The 21,220-nt window shown below is 31.3% G+C and overlaps 1 protein-coding gene across 1 annotated transcript in view; it reads left to right on the top strand.

Annotated features, from left to right (window-relative positions):
- The first annotated feature begins 262 nt into the window (after positions 1-262).
- Positions 263-21,220, top strand: part of LOC121130353 (uncharacterized) — a 31,181-nt gene continuing 10,223 nt past the window's right edge. Inside the window, exon 1 of the mRNA XM_040726109.2 lies at positions 263-608. Coding sequence (XP_040582043.1) covers positions 340-608 — 269 coding nt within the window. The 5' untranslated portion in view covers positions 263-339. The remainder of the gene's footprint in view (positions 609-21,220) is intronic.

Below are 21,220 nucleotides of genomic sequence, written 5' to 3'. Positions count from 1 at the left end.
GGCTTTATCTATTTGAAGGAAGATTATTTCATGTCATTGGCTTTAATATATCTTTTAATCAAGTGTTTTTCATTTTTTTAACACTTTTTATATGAAAATATACTTTTTTCTATTATACTTTCGTTGGGGGTTATAATAAACTTGTTCAAATCCACATTTACACCCGATATTAGTGTCTTTTTCTTCTTCCATTCTCTCTGTTTTTTTTTATGTTTCTTTCTCTCCTCTACGTAGTATAATATTTCCTGTTCTCACCAGTTTCTTTTTTCGATACTAAGAAGTGGCATTATACTTGCTTTTGAAAGTATTACATGTGTGAGGGTTTGTTTACAAAATACAATGTGCATTCTATGCTTTGATACCAAATGGAGAAGCATCGTAATAGGAATTGTGTCCTCTTTAATACCCCTGTCCATCTTCTTCATCACTATTCCCACACAGGACAGTATACATCACGCCATTCAAAAGAAATTCGACACAACAGAGCCTTGTATGGGGAATGCTTGTGTCTACTACGTCTTTGATATTCTCTTCCCTGCTCCCTTATGGATTACACTCCTCTCCTATTCAGTCGTGAATGCTCTTCTCGTGGGATTCTCCTTATACAAGTAATTCAATTCACACAAATTATAAACGTACATATGCACAAAGTGGACCAGATATTTCGTATCAATTGCATGAAAAGCAACAATTTCAAAAAGTCTATATATAAAAATCAGAATCAAGCTCTCATACCTGGTAAAAGAGATTCAGGCCCGCTTCACTCAGCAACGTTTTCTGAGAGAAAAAACTAACTATTTATTAATTTTTGACTGTCTCCTATTGGAATCTGTAGTTCCATTAAATCAAAAAACTATTATAGGGGCAGTAAAAAAATAAATATATTTCCAATAAATGGCTTTAGCAATGTGTATATCGCGTTTTATAAGTGCGCTTGGCTCACGCTATAAATATTGCTACAAAGAAAAGATTCTATACTAAAAGAGCTTCAGGTCTAAAAAATGTATTTATTGTCTTGACACTGCATCTTCCAATCACACGGCGTTTTTGTTTCCTGGATTTTGATGTCAAAGATGCACCACGATCTGGAAGGAACATAGTCTAAAATGTTGATAAAAATAATCAAAATCGTCTAGTCCAAGCCTCATGCAAGCATTGTTTTGATGGCCAATGCTATAAACATTCATCGGAAAAAAATCTATTAAAAATAATTTATTACAGGCGCTGCCACCTGGACAATGTAAAATGGAATACTGACATATGTATCATTTCACGAGGAAATGAATTTGATTGAAATTTCCTATGCAGTATTATTGATAGTGATCCTACTCATGAAAGAAACATTTTTATCAGTAACTCAATCCAACTGTTACTTTGGAGGTCTTAAAGATAAAGAAAATTGCAATATTGATGAATGTTTTATTAGTCATATATCGTATACCAAATCAATGATATACAAGTATAATAAACACTCTAAAAAGCAATGCCATGATTTATAAAAATAATAAGCTCTGATATAAATGAAATGTTTATGAACGTTTATTCTTTAGTTTAAAAAAAATATATTTTTTAATATACTCGTAAAATATATTATAATCAATTTGTTATTTTTATAAATCATTCCTTTGCTTCTAATTATAATTATATCTTATAATTTTCCTATCATAGGTATTAATCTTGAAAATTTTAAGAGTTTTCTTTTTCTATAACTTATAGCTTTTAAATAATATATTATAATTGCCGATTATTGCTTTGGTTTACGAGATATCACTACTAAAAATCGATTAAAATACTAATATTTTCATCTTTAAGGCATAAGAATTTAAAGTTGGATTGAGTTACATTTACAAGTTTCATATTTTAGTAAACTATAATACTGAGGAACTCAAATTTTATCCCAATATATTCAAAGAAAAAAACAATTTATCTTTGAGCACAGAATCCATAACTGATTTGTTTTTCTCTCAGTCATATGAATTCTGAAATATCTGGAATTATACATAGTAATTCGATACTATTATCGTTCGGAGTGATTTTCTAACCGTAAAAGCAATCCCCAAATTTAAAGTAGGATAAATAAAACGTTTTGTAAAACTGTACTTTATAATTAAAATCTGTTTTTATTGATTCTCTATCTTTTTCTGAACTGGATATATTTTCATTCTTCGGCTAACAAACGTTGAAAAATGGGACTCTTCTTAAGAGTCTTATAACTTATTGATATAACTTGACTTAGTGATGATTAATATCATATATTATACTATAGAAAACTATTCAATGTATAATTTAAATTTTGTTTCTTTTAAGTGATCCTATTTTGAAATATTAAAATTCTCTACTCATTGTGAATGGATTACTTTATAGTTTAATCCTATTATCTCATTTCCATGAAAGGAGTCCAATCTACTCCCTCATGAGGTCTGATAGTTTTCCTCAGATTTTTCCTCCTGTCGTCCCTCGTGGAATTTGGAATCTGAATTCAAACATCTCTTGAGATGGGTGATCAAGTTAGAAGTGTCTTCCTTTGATTGGCTATACCTCCTCTTTACGAGGCATGAGGTCATCAAATAGGTATTGAAATCAGTAAAAATGAGATGATCATGTTGACTATTTGCTAGTACACCCCCATAAAAAATGAGATCACTTTAAAAATACAAAAATCCTTATCAATTATACATTGAGTATTTTTCTAATATATATTGAGTACTTTTCTAATATCAGCCATGATATTTCTTACTACTATATGTTATGAATAAGTTATAAGGTTATAAAGAAGAGTTTCGTTTTCCATAGTTTTTCCTGATAAAAATGGAAATATATAAGTTTTAGGAAAAGATACAGAATCAATCAAAACAGCTTTTTATAACTCCTGGGCAAATTATTAAAAAAAACTCTTTTACTTAAGAAAATCTATTTTTTTAAAAGCTTATGTCGTTAATCTGTAATATATTAACACACTTATTAACTATTCCCTGGCTATAAGCCACAAAGCACAATGAAAACCTCGTGATCCCTAATTGTGTAAATACATACTATGTGACAAGAAAAACTCCTTTGTCTGTTAGGGACGTTGAGTATATTTGAATGGTACTCCTTAAATAACAATGCAACCTCTATGAATTCACAATTTTTAATTGAATTAGCAAGGTGAATTCTGCAAAAAAAAAGTTAGATATGCCATGTGGGAAGATAGTAAAGTGATGTCATCAGTGGTAATAACAAAGACGTACTATACGTTTTTGCTCAAAAATAAATATTGATTATAGCTCAGAAAATAAAAGAATAGATACTCAAAAAGCAACATCTTGCGTTGGTAAAAAAATATCACGTATACTTTCAATCTACCTAAGTTAACAGGTGATTTTGCCACATGGTGTATACAAGGTGCGCAACCTATTAATTCCAAGACTTTGGTGAGCTCTCTTGTGTAAATGCAGGCCTATAGGCAGCTGGTTTTTTGTTTTTCTTAAATAATTTTTTTAAACTGTATCAGGCAGGAAAAATGAAATGAAATCAATCGACTTTTCTTTCTCTCAAATATTTTGAAAAGGGCCAAAAGGTCAACCACCAAAAGCACAGGTCGATGGACTTTTGCCCCAAGGATGTTTCCGTCATCATAACGACGAAATTCCAAGCCCATGTCATTCTGTGTGGTGTGGTTAGCTTCAAGGACCAAGTCATGTCTTCCCCACTACGTCAGTGTCAACAACAATGCCTACTTGAACGTGATAGAGACCAAGGTGAAGCCCTGGATCGATTTGGTTGCTAATGGGAGGCCTCTCACGTGGCTGCTAGGGTCGGCTCCCTGCTACACCCTTAATAAATTTTCGAAAATGGATCAAAACAATTTAGACGACTTAATCTCGCAGCACTTTTGGCATCCAAACTTGGTGGATCTGATTCTGATGGTTTTTGTGTGTGGCGCACGAAATAATGACAACCGACCCAGCCTGTTGCAATAACAAAGATAAACTGATCAGTCGGATCAAGAAAAAATTACAAGATTCGTCAAGGGACCAAGTGGCAATGGCCTGCTCGCGCTTTCGGTGATTTTATTAAATAAAATAAATCAAAATTCATCCAGCTTTCACAATTTGTTTTTATTTTTTTAATCTGATATCTGGTTGGATAGAAAATATTTTTTCAAAAAAGATTTTTGCAGAACAGATAGCTTGCGCACCCTCTACATTGAGGTTACTAATTGTTCCTCTTTATTTGGAAAATAAAAAACTCTTGTGGAAAATTACAAGAGCAATAGCAGAAACCTTACAAATTAATTTACCAATATATTTGGACAATCCTGTATGTATATATATATATGAATTGGTCCCTTGGTGACATTCCTATTTTCAGGCTCTAATGACTCTCAGAAGCAATTTGATGTTGATTCCCTCCAGCTCCTCAGGGCTTAATTAGCAATTAATTAGTGCACATTTTATTATAGTTATATATATTATTTGACTCTCATCATTATTATGTATATTCGCATTATCTTGTAATCATAATTAGTACGTTAATTTATTGCTTTAATATCGGGAATTGCAATAGAAATGAGAACACTCTTTTCAATTACAATTTAAGTAACATATATATTATTTTTTGGTATAACAAATAAGTAGATCTATAGTTACTTTTTACTATTAATTTTTGTCAAGGTCCTAGACAATAATTACTCCTCAATACAAACGCCCTTGACTGTTAAAATGGTCTTCAAGATTTTTCTAGGCTGCACAAACGTTGCAGAGGGGGGTTTCACTAATGTCCTCTCAGTGTTCATAGACAGATACCTTCAGAGTGGCGATATTTTGGGGTGCGGAAGGTGTAGACCCTTAACTTCACGCACAGCCAGAATGTAAAGTCAGTAAGGTTCAGGTGACGTCCTTGGCGTCGGTCTCATTTTCAAAAGGGAAAAAAAAAAAGGGGGAGGAAAGATTGAAAAAAAATGACGGATCCTCCTTCATCCAAGGCAGCAGCAAATATTGTTTCCCCTATACCAGCAACTTTCTGTTCACTAGAATGGTTATTTTAAGCCCTTCGTTGTATAAAAACAAACCTGAGGTACCGATTCAATGATGTTCATTTCACAGCAGTTGTAATTTTGAATATTGAATGTGAAACCACTAATTTTATTAAGGTTAATAATAGAGAATAATAAGACAAATTTGCAAAACAAAATGAGTATACTAAGCATTTGCTTCTTGATAATTCTTGATGTCTGTTTGTTGCATAATTGAGTGTTGCAAGAAAAATGTATAAAAGATAAACACATATTTGTTTTTCTCAACAATAAAACTGATTCGTAATTAACTGAGTGGTTCTCTTGTAATTTGAACTCATACACTCACACAGATATAGAGGGTGATTGAAAACTTTACCTTTACATCGACATCCGCTAATTCTCCCCCATAACTCTTGGTGTTGCGTAAAGCACAACTTACGCATTCGCAATGTGTCAAAGAAGTGTATAATATCTTATCCTCAAACTTTAGGATAATTAAAGTTTTGTCAAAAAAAGTAAAATAAAGTAAAGCCCTTCACAAACCAGAGATATTTAAATAAATCATGTTAAGTTTCCGGGTATGGAACGTGAATTAGTTATACTTTTCAATTATAACTTCAATAACAAGTAAATATAGCTGTGGCACTTTTTTTTTTTAATTTGATTCAAATAACCTTTGAGAACAATTACTTATCCATAACCTTCAGGCTGTATCTAAAGGCTGCACATCCGTTTCAGATACCCTCCGAGTTCATATTAACATAGGCCTTCTTGGAAAGGATTTTCGGATTTTGGATAGTCTAGTACCTTGACTCACCGTACTGGAAAAAGGTTGAAGTCAAGGCTAAGGAGATTTGGATGGTCCCATACATTACTCTCACATCAATTTTCACCTGATTCTAATATCTGAGAGATTCTTCTTCATTTTCCCTGCTGGCAAGCCGCACCTTGACGAAATAATATGTGTTCTTTGCCACCCTGAGAAGAAGTATCTCTAGAATATATTCCTGCCTAAAGAAGAGGAAAGATTTTTATCCGAACGTTTTTGCTGTGCTTTGTCATTTGCGATACAAGCAAACAAATACATACAAACTCAACAGTTTTGGACAATACTTTAAGCTTTGAAAATAGGTTCACGTAAACTTGAGTTTTGAGGGTTAACAGGAGTGTTCTAATTTCTAGGCAACGTCCGCTATACATTTCTTCAGAGATTCATTCCATTTTTTATTTTTAAATTGAAATGACTTCAACATTTGAAGATATTGTTTGTTTTTATGGATTTGAATAAATAACTTATTTGTATGTTAGTAGTAACTACTCAAAGACAGTTTGATGGTTTCTTTTATGGAATTAATAGAAAAAGTAGTTTTTCCTGCTATAATAATATTTTCAACTGTGAGTTAGGTTACATTAATAAAACTAATATCAAAATTACATTTTGACCGAAATGGAATATAAGTAAAAGTAACAAATCCTTCTGGTCTGAAGTCACCACCGAGTCGAATTCTAAATCTCTTAAGGGCTTTAAAAAAAAATACCCCAAAAAATATTTCCCTAATTATGGATCCTTTACCAATAAAGGTAATGAGATAACCTTATACAAAATATTGGGAATAACAAAAGAGTTGTAAAGGTTTTTTTTTATTTATTGTTAAAATTAAGCCAGTTTTAATAAAATTATTAATATTCATCATTATTTCCAGCCAAGTTAACTCTGAAAGACACAAGCTCACTTATTTAATGCCCAATCAGTATAACAATATGGATTTTCCACCTTTTTTTTCGGATTTCATAAGCCACTAGGGGGAATTACAGTTTTTAATTTATTTATTTTCATTCCCGACTTCTTTTCAAATTTTGCAAATAAGATAAAACAATTTTTATACTTCTTCTTAATTGAGCTTCCGAGTTTGATTCTATCATTACAGTCTCGTTATTGGACTATTATTGGACTCATTATTATATATAGATTATATGTTCAATATTTCCAAAAATGAAAATAAATCCAAAATATTTTTTAATATGGCGGTTCTTAGCTCTTCTTACAAAGAGCATTAGGCCTGGCGAATAACCTTGCCAACATCTTCTATATAAGTTAATTGGTATGTTCTCTTTATTTACAAAAGTCACTGTTCTGCCTTGATCTGTTTAATAAAAAAACCATTTAGGGTAATAGTCTCTTCGCTGATCTCCATATGCGAGTAGGAGACAGGGGATAGAATGCTCAAGAAAAATCTTTCATAAAACTAGCTCCAAAATACTTGTTTTTATTCCCTGCTTATATCCCAGCCTGGAAATATAAGATATTTTCTATTTTTTAAGAACCTTTTTGCTCTGCCTTATCTTGTAATTTAGGAAAGGGTCACTCCTATATGTATACTATAAGTTTTATTTCGTAGAAGGTTCCGTCTCCATTTCCTATTTTAGGCATCAGAAAAATTCGTTCTTTTGTACTAGTTAATGGAAAATATCGCTTCTTTTCCATAAAGTTTCCCATTTTATAAAATTAAGGAACGATCCCTTTCCTGCGTGTTGTAAATATCTAGTCCCATCTGGCCCAGATGCCTTCTTGTCTTTACAGTTTTGTCTAATGTAATCAGATATTTACTCGTTATAGAATATGGAAATATTTTTATCTCACGGAATATACAATTTTTAAATGTTTTCATTTCCAAGGGCGTCCACAGGGTTATATTGGGAGGGCCCAGCGTACGTTATAGATTTTTTTTAAATAAGTAAATATATATATTTTTTTTCTTTTCAAACCTTAAATTTTAAATGTAAATTTCAAAAATTCTAAAATCTAAAGCTATTCTCAAAAATTTCAAAAATCAACAGCTCTTTTTAAAAAATTATTTTTTTTGGAAAAAAAAAAGTTGAAAAACTTAATTGTGTGGGTCTATAGTACCTCATAGCCACCCCCTGTGGACGCCCCTGATTTGATATTTGTAGAATTTAAATTTTATCTGAAACCTCCATAAAAATAAATTAATTTTGGTGTTAAAAAACTATACACTCATCTTTTGGTTAATAATTAGAAAATTAAAGTAAGAATCATAGCTTAGACTAACCTAAGCTTAAGACTACTGGCTATTATCTGCGAGGTTCCTGAATAAAATTATTTCTTTCAGTCATTTTTATTTTAACAAATAATTAGTGAATTAATAATGGACCTGCATAAAAAAAGTATATTCAGTAGTGTGCCCAATATATATGACCCAACCAGGAATAAAATGGCTCTTGAGTACAGAGAGGAACTAATTTTTTAAACATTTTTAATTTCCAATTATTTACAGCTAGTTATAATCATAATAATGATTGATATGCTTATATATTTTCTCGTCAAGCACTAATTAATAAGAAGTTAAACATAAAACATTTGGATATTTTTTTATGTAATTCCTTCATCTAAAATCTAATATTATATGTATAGTGAATTGGTATCATAATCAGTATCCGAAATGCTCATAAAAATCGCATTGGAACCTTAATCAGCTGAAGTTTTGATTATGGTGCATCCCTACTTTAATGGTGTAAGATCATAATGAAACAAAAATCAAACTAATCTGATATAAAAAAATTGTTTTATTAACTTCTGGAAAAAAAGAGTCATGATCCGCACCCTGAATATAAACTTTCTATAGTATTATGCAAAATAAAATTTTATTTTAGTATTCTTTATTTATGGAAGGATACATGACATACAACAAAAGATAAGTATCCTGTAAGAACAACCCTATTGATTTCTTTTCTTCAATGATATCTACAAACAAACTTCTTTAAATTGTATCTTTCAGTCTTACGGATCTTTTATATTACAAGTGTTGTATCGGTTCTTAATATGGCATTGATCCCATTCTGTTTGTCCTTGCAAGGTTGTGCCTAGTTCAGGTTCAGTGGTTCTATTGATCCCGGTCTCTGTTCTTTCATTTCAACAGTTTTGGTCTCAGTTGTTTTTTATACAGGCTCAGTTTGGTAATAGGCACTTAAAACAAAGAGCATCGCTTGAAAATGTTGCCGAATAAATTATATTAGATACAAATATGGCTACAGCTGCCTTATACGCTGATTAAGTAGTGCCCCAAGTTCTAGCAGGGTCCCCAAAACTGATAATGAGTGATGAGCTGAATTTGAATCAACTTCAATTGAAGTTATTTTGAACATATGAATCTTATTTTAGTTGAAATAATTAAAAATATAATTTATTGTAAATTTAGAAAGTTCCATTTATTGTTTAAAAAAAAAGTTTTAAATTTGAAGTATACTGACTATTTTCAACAAAATACTCCGTTGTTTCGTTAAAAATATAAATTTTCAAAACTTTAGGGGCGTTGAGCTACCTTCAAATATTTTTATAAACTGTTGGAACTTTACTTATATGTTTTTTTCTACAATTACGAAACATTTTGTAATCTAAGCCATTTACTTTTTTTTTTAAAAGATTTTATTATCACCATACTACATAATCAAGTTATTCAAGGGATTTAGGCCTCATATTGAGGCCATTATTAAGGCTAAGGGCTCACATACTCAATAAAAGTTGTGCCAATCCATATTTTCAGATGATTTTGTAAAATAAATCTCCACACAAAACCTCTTTTTTAATATTAGGCCAAAATGGTGATTGTAATATCTGCTTGAAGCAACATAATTCTTAGTAATTACATTGTAATTATATTTTATTCGGCAAATCAAACTATGAAACTAACTAAAAAACTCTTTCAAAGTTACTTCCCTGAACATTATGAATTCCTTTTAGTATAAAAAAATACATACATCACTCAGATTGTACGGGTGAAGTACAAGGCCCCGAAATTATGAATTATGGTTTAATTTTTGATGATAATTATAATTTATATTTAAAATTGGGTTTTATACAACATTTTTTATAAATCTTTTTTTGCTGTAGTTTGGTTTATCTTCATTTTTTTATTTTTGGTTGGTCAAATATTTTATAATATTTTAACATTTCATGTATAAAGGGAGCGGGGATCAAATTGTCGCCAAAATATTTTTCTACAAAAAACAACACAAAATATACATTTTTTAACTTTTTTATTGAAAATCAAAACTATGACGAGCATATAGGTATAGAGTAGCCATTCATTCGATATAATCACTGTTGGCATCAATAACGGCCTCTGAACCGGCCCCAGACTCTTCTGACCATCTCATGGTGCATGTTGCCGAATACCTCCTTGATGGAGTCCATCAGGCTGGCCTTCGTGCTATAGGGATGTCTGTTGATATGTTCCTCGACATAGCCCCAGACAAAATAGTCCAAAGGATTAAGGTTGGGAGAGTTAGGAGGCCACAATCCTTGGTTACGACGTCATAACAGTTCTCGGTTAACCACTGCATGGAGATTTTGGACACATGGCAGGGTGCTGAGTCCTGTTGCCACACCCAGGGCATGTCTCCGGCCTTTATGTACCTGGTAGGGGCATCCATCTTCTTCACCTTGTCGACAAAGTCGGTGTCCCTGACCTTCCTGTCAGCGCCCTCCTCCTTGGGTGCCCTCTTTATGGTGGCATCAACATCCCAGGTGTCCTCTAGCTTCTTACAGATACGCTGAACAGTTCGTGAATTCACTCCTAAGGTTGAAGCAATTGTTGAATTGGAGATTTCCCCTTCATTATTAACCAATACCATGACTACGGCGGACCTCAAAAGCTCCTCGTTCCACTTATAGCTCTTTATCTCCTCATATGATGAGGCATGATGCTAACTGAACTACGTATCGTCAGCTGACAAGAATAGCTTTCCTATTTGGTAAGCAGTTTTGTATTTGATAATGTCGTCTTCAAGTTATCAAGGTTTATAGTAGGCGGCAATTTGATCCCCGCTCCCTGTATATTAAATGTTAATTTCTTTCTGTATGTTTTTCCTTCAATCACAACCAAACCAATGTATGGAGCTTGATAAATTTTTATGTAGGTTCTTATGGCTCTGATAAACAGTTCTGAACTTTTTTTTTTTTTTTTGGCATTCAATGCCATGGGCACTTTTAAATAGCATTTATTAGTACTTTATTTTTACAGCTTGGGGGATGAGGTTTATTTTGGATATTGTAATGGTTTGTAGATGCTTAGGGAAGCGGCAGTGGGTCAATTAAACATATTTCAGGGACAAAAAGCTCACAAATTGTGGGCGGGGTGCATTTCAGCATATTAGAAGGTGTTTTTGGTGCTTAAAAATGAGGCAGTGGTGCAGTTTCAACTGCCTTGGAGCTCAGCACTTTACCCGCACAACCTGGTAGGTGGGGTGGGGCGTATTTTTGAATATTAAGAGGGTTCCTTGATGCTTAGGAAGGGGAGGCGTAGAAATTCAACTTACCTTGGACTTGCAGTTCACCTGCATATCCTTTGGACCAGGGTATATCATAAAATGACAGAAGGGCTCCTTGGTTTCTTGAAGCAAGGCGGGGTAGAGTTTAAATTGTAATTTGGACAAGCACCTTACCTGTACAACCTGAGAGCCAGGGTGTATTTTGGGATATTAGGTGGGTTTCTTGATACTCATGGAAGTAGAGTCAGATAAATTTAACCAGATTCGGGTCCAATAGTTGACCTGCACAAACTGGGGTGTACTATAGGATATTAGAAGGGTTCCTTGGTGCCTAGAAACGCAGCAGCGGTAGGTTTAAACTATTGTCCCTGTACTTCACCTGTAAAACCTAAAAACCCATATGTATTTTGGGATATTAGGAGATCCCCTTGATCCTCAGAGAAGCGGCTGTATGTTCGGCATCGTACCAAAAATAATTTTATTACTTCCTCATTCCGCGAAAGAAGAGTGTCTAAATAATGGATATATATTTATTGAGTAAATGAGAATACTTAAAATTTAAGGTCTTTATTTTTTGTTTTATATGAAGCAGAATAGTTCTTAATTCATTTTAATTTCTAATGTGCTGGGTAACCCCGGGCAAGCCTACTCTAGTATATGTACATGATATTTAAAAAAAACCGTTAATACAAAATTGACGATATTTTGTCGAAGAATACAAATCATTTTATTTTCTGTAAGTCATGATATTGAATATCGGTTTTTAAAATATTTTGATGTCAGCTGATGTTAAATTTACAAATTTATTTATAATCATTTCCCACTTTTAAAATTTGGATTATTTATGTACGTTCCTAAGACATCATTTTTTTCTATTAGTAATAGCTTTACCAATAACTCATTCACAAGAATTAGTTATACTAGTTGTTACCACGCGTTTACACAAAATATATATACAAATGATTAATAAGTATAGATTGCAGGTCCTTGCTGAATCAGGTATGGTGCTTGCTCTAATTTACTCTCACCTAAATAGGCATAAATAATAGCTTCTAATGTCATAAATCAAAGGATGAATAGCTTAGCTACATACAATATGCGAAAAAATGTATCCGGCAAAAACTATTGACCTTCAGAGTACACAAACATAATATTTCATATCTTCAAAAAAATAAAGAAGTTTGAAAGTACTGTCCGTTCAAAAAGTTTATGAATGTTATTCAATTGAAAGTTTAAGAAATTGCGTAGGCATTTATATATATATATCCGTTTCTAACATTTTAGTACTATAGTTTTATAATTGAGATAAACTCTTCAGGTAAGATAAAGTAGAAAGAAGGTTGCCGTTCTAGTCTAAGACGGTCATATCAAGATCATGAATATGCTTTAGGTCAGCAACCCAACGGTATGGGGGGTTAGGAAACGTATTGAAGCTGAAGATAACGCTGAAAACAAACTTCAAATTGGTTAACCAACCTAAATCAAATAGACTATAAGGGAAAGAGGCGTCTTGTATATCTTTAAAGAATGTTTTTTCTTATATTTAATTCTGATTCGTCTAAAATATTGTATGTAAATGCAGTTTTTCATCTCTTGCGCAGTTAATTGATTTCACCCCTTCTGACTAAGATTCATATATCGTAATTTAATACAAGTCAACGTTTCGAACAAGGTTATGTATGTTTCATAAGAATAAGGCAAAAGCATAAAATGATGATTAACCTCATGGTTAATAGTATCTGAATGATAATTATGCTACAAAATTTTTTTTGTTTACTTTTTATTACAAAAACTTTGTCTTCCCTTTTCTTTTCAGTCTCTTTAACCAAAATAACTTTAAAAACTGCCTGAGAGGACATTGCAGGCTATTCAAGATTGAAAATGAGCTGAACCCAAAAAAAAAAAAAAACTAATAAAAGCTGCCGTTGTTTCGAACAATAAAGCTTGAATGACAACGAGCTACGGATAAAATATTCTCTTGAACTCACTGTTCAAAGGTTTGCGTCTAGTTCGTTTGTGTAAATGGACTTCAAAGCGATTCCTAGTTCAGATGGAGAAATGTAATACACTATAACATACCTATATTTGGTTAGTCCAACTCCATCTGACCAATGAAATGAACATTAATTAAAAAAAAAAACAGAAAACATTCTTAGACATTCTGACTCGGTATTGTTTGAGCATGAGGCAATGATGGACACAAGCAAAGAGAACATACGGCATGTTTTACAGTTATTTGACAAAAAAGGCAAAACCGCCATTGCAAGGTCCACAAAGTCACGGGTCGTAAAAATTGGCGATAGTTTGTCCCTAAGGCTACAAAAAGGACATGTACTTAGTCAAATAAAAAATAAAACTTGTTTTGAGCTCTGAAAATGTATCCTGAATTATCTTAAACATAATGGAAAATCACTGTTGATATCGTTAATAACTGACAAAATGATAAGTATAAATTCCAGGGTTACAGGATCTTGAGAGATAAACCTGCTTCCTGAACCTCCAGACCGTCTAGTAGCTGACAAAGAGCAGGTTCAGGATGTTGGTGATTGTGTGACCGAGTCACTTTCAAAAAGGTTTCTCACTCTTCAGATAAAAATCCTCCAGTCGAAGGGATAAAGGGAAAAAAAGAAAATAAACTAAATTAGTAAGACAAAAAATTTCTTAGCTTACTTCCTTTACTTGCAATGTGGAGTTGGGGAAGACCCAGTAAAAAATTATTTGAATTGGATTTGAATTTATTAAGATACCTCTTTAAAGAGAGCAGACTGAAGACAAAGTAATCAGAAGCACTGCCTCAACTCGGAGGAAAGTGATCTAAAGAGCATTGAAAAAGAAAATTGAATATTTATTTATTTTTTTCATTTCATTTTCAACAAATTATAATTTATATATTTTTTTGTACTAGTTAATTTATAATACTCAAGTGCCTGATATTAGAATTGATATTTAAGAAGACATATGTGTAAGGAGATCATATTTAACTACATATATGATTTAGTAGGTACCCATGGGCCATGGCATATATAAGTATGTACAATATAATAACATTAAGTTGTATGTAGCTCCATCCATGTACTACTAATAATCAAAACATAATCTCTTAAAGTTGTTCTCAAAGCAAATTGAATGTATTGTAAATAAGTCAATTTCTTATAACAGGATTTATTAATGGTGTAAAGTATTGAGTCATAACTTTCTTGTTTTAGTTGGGAGTATTTTATTGAAAGATAATTTCGATTAATATATGACCTCGATTCCAAGTAAAGTTTCAAGTACAAATGCTGAGCACCAAAGAATAAAGGTGAAATCAAAAGCTAAACAACATTTTTTAATTGGAAAGCAAATATTTTTGAAAAAAAAACAAAAAAAAACTTCTTTTAAGTAAGTGCTTAGACCTGTGGGTTCTTCAGACACTTCCTGTAATATTTTTCTTTCAGAAAATGTCAAAAATTCAGCTAAATTTACGCTTGTATAGTGACAATATTTACCGTAATATAGCCCCAGATTATTATTACCCTAGATATTTAAAAATTCAGACATTTTTTGTGAAAAACTGAGATCCGTTTTGCACTCGGAGATAAATTCATTCTTTGGTTTGAATTCATTTCTACAAAATTCGTGTAACCCAGTTTAATTCATAAGAAAATAAACTTGTAAAAATATAAACTCTAAATTTTATTAATAAATATTTGTACATAATAGATTATTTAAAAGTTTGAGTATAGATATGTTCATGTTTATGTTGAGTAATAAGTATTAATATAAAATCACTATTTAGTCGTATTCGATTCGAGGTATGTACACAATTGTTGCTATGGTTTTTAACTTAGCAGCATCTCTACCTTGGTAACAAGAATGAGATTCTTTCCCTCTCTCATTTATTTCAACTTAACTGCTTTCTAAAAAAATGTACAAGGTGCGGCTTAGAAATTGACGGTAGTAAATGAAATAAAACTCGAACATCCTCTAATTAAATCAGGGACATCTGAATGGGGTTGGTTGGAAATGCTTAATATCTTAATATCCAAATTTTCCAAAATATTTAATATTTGAATTTTTTTTACAAAATGTCTAATATTTGAATTTTTTTCTCTAAATATTTAATATTTGAAATTAAAATCCAAAATATTTAATATTTGAAATTAAAATCCAAAATATTTAATATTTGAATTTTTTTTAATATTTGAAATTAAAATCCAAAATATTTAATATTTGAATTTTTTTCTAAAATATTTTAGTTTCTTTGAATAACAATGAATTTCAAAAAATTACTGCCCGAAATTGTTTAATATTTGACGTTTTTTGTTAAAATTATTATTTGATCCTTAATTTTCCATTTTTTTTGCGAATAATTGTGGATTTTTGCCAAGATATTCCAAAAAATTTAAATTTTTTGGGTATTGCTGTGGATCTTTAAAATTTTTGTAAAAATAATAATAATTTTGTGTGAATGGTTATGAAGTTTTGAATAGCTATGAAAATTTTTTTTCCAGCAAAATTAATATCAAAAAATTTAAATTTGAAATTTGATTTTTTTTAAATATTTTAAAAATTTAATTTTTGTCAACGAACAGGTGTGAATATTTGATTTTTTTCCCCAAAAAAGTCAGTATTTTCTGATTAGCTATAGATATTTGGAATTATCTTCCAAAAATCTTTTCCAAAAAATTTACTTCATTACAATTAATTTTTATAAACAAACATTTGTACATGTTGCGATGTCTGTAGAAAATTGTATAAACATTATGTAATTACATTATATGACATTCTAATTACCTATAGAACGGCTTTCTCAAGGAGTGGCAGAAGGAGATGTAGCCCCTGCAAATATCCAAATAAAAAAAATTAATAAAAAATTAATTTTTTTTTGAATAACTATGTTTTTTTTATTGTTTTTTTTTCAAAGTATTTATATTTTAAACTTTGTTCCTAAAAGTTTAATGTTTTTTAAATAGCTGTGTATTTTTAAAAAGTGTTTGTTAATTTTTTACATATTTTGTCATTTTATTATTGAAAATTTAAATGTTTTAGAACAACATTTTAATAACGAAATGACAAAATATGTAAAAAAGTAAATAACATTTTTTTTAAACAATCAAAAATTTTTAATTTAGAAATTTTTCTGAAAAAAAAATCCAAAAACCAAGCTTCCACCTTCGAAATATAATCATGCAGTTGCCCTTGCCACCATATATGATCAATATATGGTAGCAATTTCATTTTGATTTCGTAAAATTACCCATCTTTCATGTACAAAAGTGGTATAAAATAGTTTCCAACCAGAAATATATCAGACATTTTTTCTGGATTACCAATTTTATTTTTAAACATAGTCTCCTTGTAACTCTATTCAGTTCTTTTTACAATTCTCCATCTCTCTAACCTGTCAAAAAAGAACTCGGTGTTTTTCTCTGCAAAATAATTTTTCAGGCATGGGATGGTCTCTTCATTTGAACAAAAAAAAAACTATGAAGTCCACATTTTGGTCTATATTTTTGTTTTGGGCGTATAACGATATATCCAAGTTTCATTTACAGTAATTAGTCAGGCCCAAAACTCAAATTTATTGCACTTAAACTCTGTTAACAGAGCGATACTAGATTTTTTCAATTTTAAGAAAACACACACATCCACTCACTCTAACAACATTTGCATAACAACTGCCCCTCCAAAATGCCTAAAACTATGTTGAGCATCTGTTAACAGATGCTCAACATAGATGTTACTAGCTTTGATTTACATGACCTGTCATCTTTACGTTGAGGTGGACACTTTTCAAACCACCCTCGGATTCATGAGTAGTATAACTACTCTGGGTATTGGAACTTTATAATGTGCCACAAAAACACTTGTAGTCGAGTAATGTTTTTCAGCCATAAAATTTATGAGAAAATCGATACTGGTGTAATTTTGTAGCTATTCATTCTCCTTTTCCTTCAAACGAACCTGTCTCAAATCATCAACAGGCTTATAAATGATATTTTCATCCAAAGTTTCACTCTCCTTTGGATTATTTCTACAGGACTACGTTTAAAAATCCCATCCTCCCATTTTTCAGCTAGAAATCCCAATAGGATAAAAAAAGCTGTGCTGTCTGGGAGACCAAGACCACCTCCATTATCTTGAAATCGATATGTGTGCGGAGTAATATGTGTGCTGAGTAAATCAAGACTCTGTATCTTTGATGGTGTTGCTTTGGTATCTTTACAGCTGCTCAAGTGTATCACACCTTTATAGAAAGCTCAAGAAAGGACGCCTTTTTATGTGTGAACAATGGATAGTCCATTATTAAGGCAATAAATTTACTGTCACTTTATGAGCTGCACCCTGTACATGGGAGTAATACTCTGTTCTTTTTTTCGTTTCTCCTGGTAAATAACTCAACAATAATGAAATGGAAAAAAAGTTAGTTCCTAGTCTCACATTTCATTTTAATATTATACATGTATATAGATTATCTTGTACAAATATGAACTAGGCTTTCCTTCTCAGAATCACGTTTTTCCGAGATTGTTTGGTGTTTGATACCTGCAGAAAAACCTCCATTAATTTATTTCCTAACATTCAAAGTCAGAACCAAAAAATATTTCAGAGGAGTCTGAAAAAATATAATCCAAAGCTAATTTTTTTAAATTTATTGACCAAATATTTTATGTCTTATATTTTTTTTGCAAAAAAAAATCAAAAGCTTAATTTCATTATTAAATTTGGATGTAAAGAAATTCACAACTATTCACAAAAAGTTCATTTTCTTCGAAAAATATTTGGATATTGAGAAGGCTACATCCCCTCTATCCCACACCTTTCGAACCCCCGTGTATTTTGGTATGGATATAAATGGAAATAATTCAGGAAGAACCGTCATCGGGTAGAAGCCCTAACAAAACTGCTGAAGGGCTAATACCCAAGTTCTCAGCTCTGTAGGAAAAAGCTCTGAGTGCTTTCATCAACTATATATACTATAAAGTTTTATCAGCACAAAATGATCCTCTACACCAGTGGTTTTAACCTTATTAGAGGTACTGAGCCCTACAAACTTCATCAGTTCATTCACTGAACCCCTTTGTGAATTGAATGCATGAGTTGCAACCAAAAGTCATTGTGTTCAAAGAACAAAACATGATTTTTACAGAAAAATATAACTAAATGAATTTCAGACACAAGTTTTATAAATGCGTCGTTTCACCTTGGCATATCATTTTCCCAACAATGTATATTCTTTTTCTTCGTTTTTATATCAAACATATTTGAAAATAGTTTCTTACAAAGATTCGGTGTTGCCTGTTATATGTTGTTTTTTGAAAATTTAATCATTATGATTAAAGTTTTGAAATTTTTATCAAAAAAATGTAATAATAACAGCTATGGATTTTTGAAATTTTTTCGAACAGCTTTGGATTTTTTTCAAAAAGTTTATTTTTGTAAATCACTATAGATTTTTTAAATTAAATTGAGAACAGAAATAAACTTTTACAATAGTTTTTTGTGGATAGTTATGGATGTTTGCAATTTTTTTCCCAAAACTTTTTATGTGTATTTTTTTTCCAAAAAATTTAATATTTCTAATTTACTTCCAAAAAAATGTTATTATTTGTGGAACAGTTGAAAAATATCTTGGAAAAATAATTATATTTTTCCACAAAATTGAATTAAAAACCATTTCAAATCGACATAAATTAACCGCTCATAATTAAGGTATTGCAATTTCTCTAGAACAATCTAATATATATTTTTTTACAATATTCTTTATTTGGTTTATATATTATATAGAACATACATATACAAATAAACCGAAGCATGCGTAAAAAGTACATCAATAAACATTATAGTTTATACTGAATGCTCCAAAGTAAAATTTCTACTAATATTCTAAAAATCAATCTTAAAAAAAAATAGTAAACATGCAAATCAACAATCATGATAAATGTTTGTTAAAATTTCTTAACACTCTTTTTAAAATACTTCTATGATTCCATGAAGTCGATGAAAGTTACCAGATTTCTTCTCCTGCAAAATTCCATGACACACATCCTAATTTAGGAATTTTCATTGTGAGAGAGACATAGCGGGCTGAAGCTAAGTCCAGAGCCCTAATTTTCTTTAAGCTTTACAGAAATAACTTTTACTAACTTTTTAGAACTGTCTATAAATAGCCGTCAATCGATTAAATCTAATACTGAGAGCCCCGCATAAAGAAAAATCCCTTATACATTAAAACAATATTGGTACAAGTTTGTATGGTTGTGTCCTTATATCTCTAGTGGTTCAAACAGATCTGGTTATTGAGCCTGTAGGACCGGAAATAACAAAGTCCAACCAAGAAGGCAATATATTGTTTATCGGTCTAGGTGCATGTGCTTTTGTTCCTATATATAATATATAAAGAAAATATAATATATATTAGCTTTCATCAGCTTTAATTTTCTGAGCTTTTTTGGGTTTTTTTTTTTGTCAAATTGCAGCGGATTCTAATGATTTTTTTACGTTGCCAATGTGAACCAGTAGTATCTGAGTTCCAAATAGCTAAGGGCTTCTTATGGATCTGCAAAATTTGTTTTAGGGACGGGACGGTGTAAATAAAAGAGGGAAGGGGTGGGGTAGATTATGGATCCAAGTGCGCTATTAAGCTCGTCGGTCACCTATAATATGGTAACTATAACATTTTTTAAGACAGGTCTTTCAAACTTTGGATCCCAAGGCTTCCTACACAATTACATTTTTAGCTCAGGCCCCCTTATTACGAATCATATTTACTATATATGTATAGACTCAAAGCAGTCCTCTATTCTCCATCTTCCTGGCCTTTCTAAGTCTTCCCTCACGGCCCACAGTTTGAAAACCATTTTCGTAAGCAACCTTAGTTTTTCGGGTCACTTCTGGAACATGGGGCATTACGCACTCTTTGTTTAATGTAGCTGCAGGTCTGTTTGTATCTTATATAATGTCCTTGGGTCAAATTTTCTAGCAATAGCCTACGTATTAAGTGCCTGTTACCAAACTAGGGCTATACACAAAAAACCGGGGGCCAAAGAGCGGAACCAATAAAGATGAATCGATACCGAAACCGTTGAAATGAAAGAAGCGATTTTGAGACTGATATCGGCTGATAAAACTGAACTAGGCACAACTTTGCAAGTTGACGATCTGAATGGAAGTCCTTACGTAGTTCTGCTTCCTTGTCACAATATAACAGAGATACTTGCTCAGGATTTCCGCATTTGATTCTTATTTAGTCTTAAAGATACTTTTTCAGCAGAAACTTTTGGTAGATAAACATCTCTAACCAAATTATTCAAAGCAGTCTAATGAAACAGAATTAGTTTTGTAACAATCTTCTTCAGATGGCTGAAAAATATATGTTCATTGACTGGTTGAAGAAATGAAAGGATATTTATCCTATTGAAACCTTTTAGATTTTTGGAAAAGACAAAAAGAAAACTTATCTAACTTATGGGTTTGTTCTTTCCAAGCCATACACACTCCAAACTAAATTTTAGAAATTTTTCCATGAAATCATGATCTCAAAGTCTCAACACAGGTTTGATACAACATATGAGTAGCCTAATACATGTCATGGCTTTCAAGTGGAACATTGAAATACAAAAATATTCACGTTTAACCCAGTGAGTAATGTAGAGCCTTCGAGTTTCCAAAATAAACTTCTCACAGGTGTAAGAATATTAATTATTAATATTTGAGCTGTCGTTATTTGGTAAATATTAAAATATCACTGTTGTATGTTCTTGGATGTATCTATATGATTGAGAATAATTGCGTTCAAAGGAAACAAATTTATTTTCCAGTTTTTTGGGAGACTGAATTAAAAATAATTTACAAAAATTAACCATATAATTTTTTTTGATATTCCTATAGAACTCAATAGAGGGATAAGTATTGAATTCAACGCCGCCATCAAATTAGTCTCAAACTGTT

Source organism: Lepeophtheirus salmonis, chromosome Z (genome assembly GCF_016086655.4).
Source record: "Lepeophtheirus salmonis chromosome Z, UVic_Lsal_1.4, whole genome shotgun sequence".
NCBI classification, from domain to species: Eukaryota; Metazoa; Arthropoda; class Copepoda; order Siphonostomatoida; family Caligidae; genus Lepeophtheirus; species Lepeophtheirus salmonis.
This window is presented reverse-complemented; position numbering and strand designations above follow the sequence as displayed.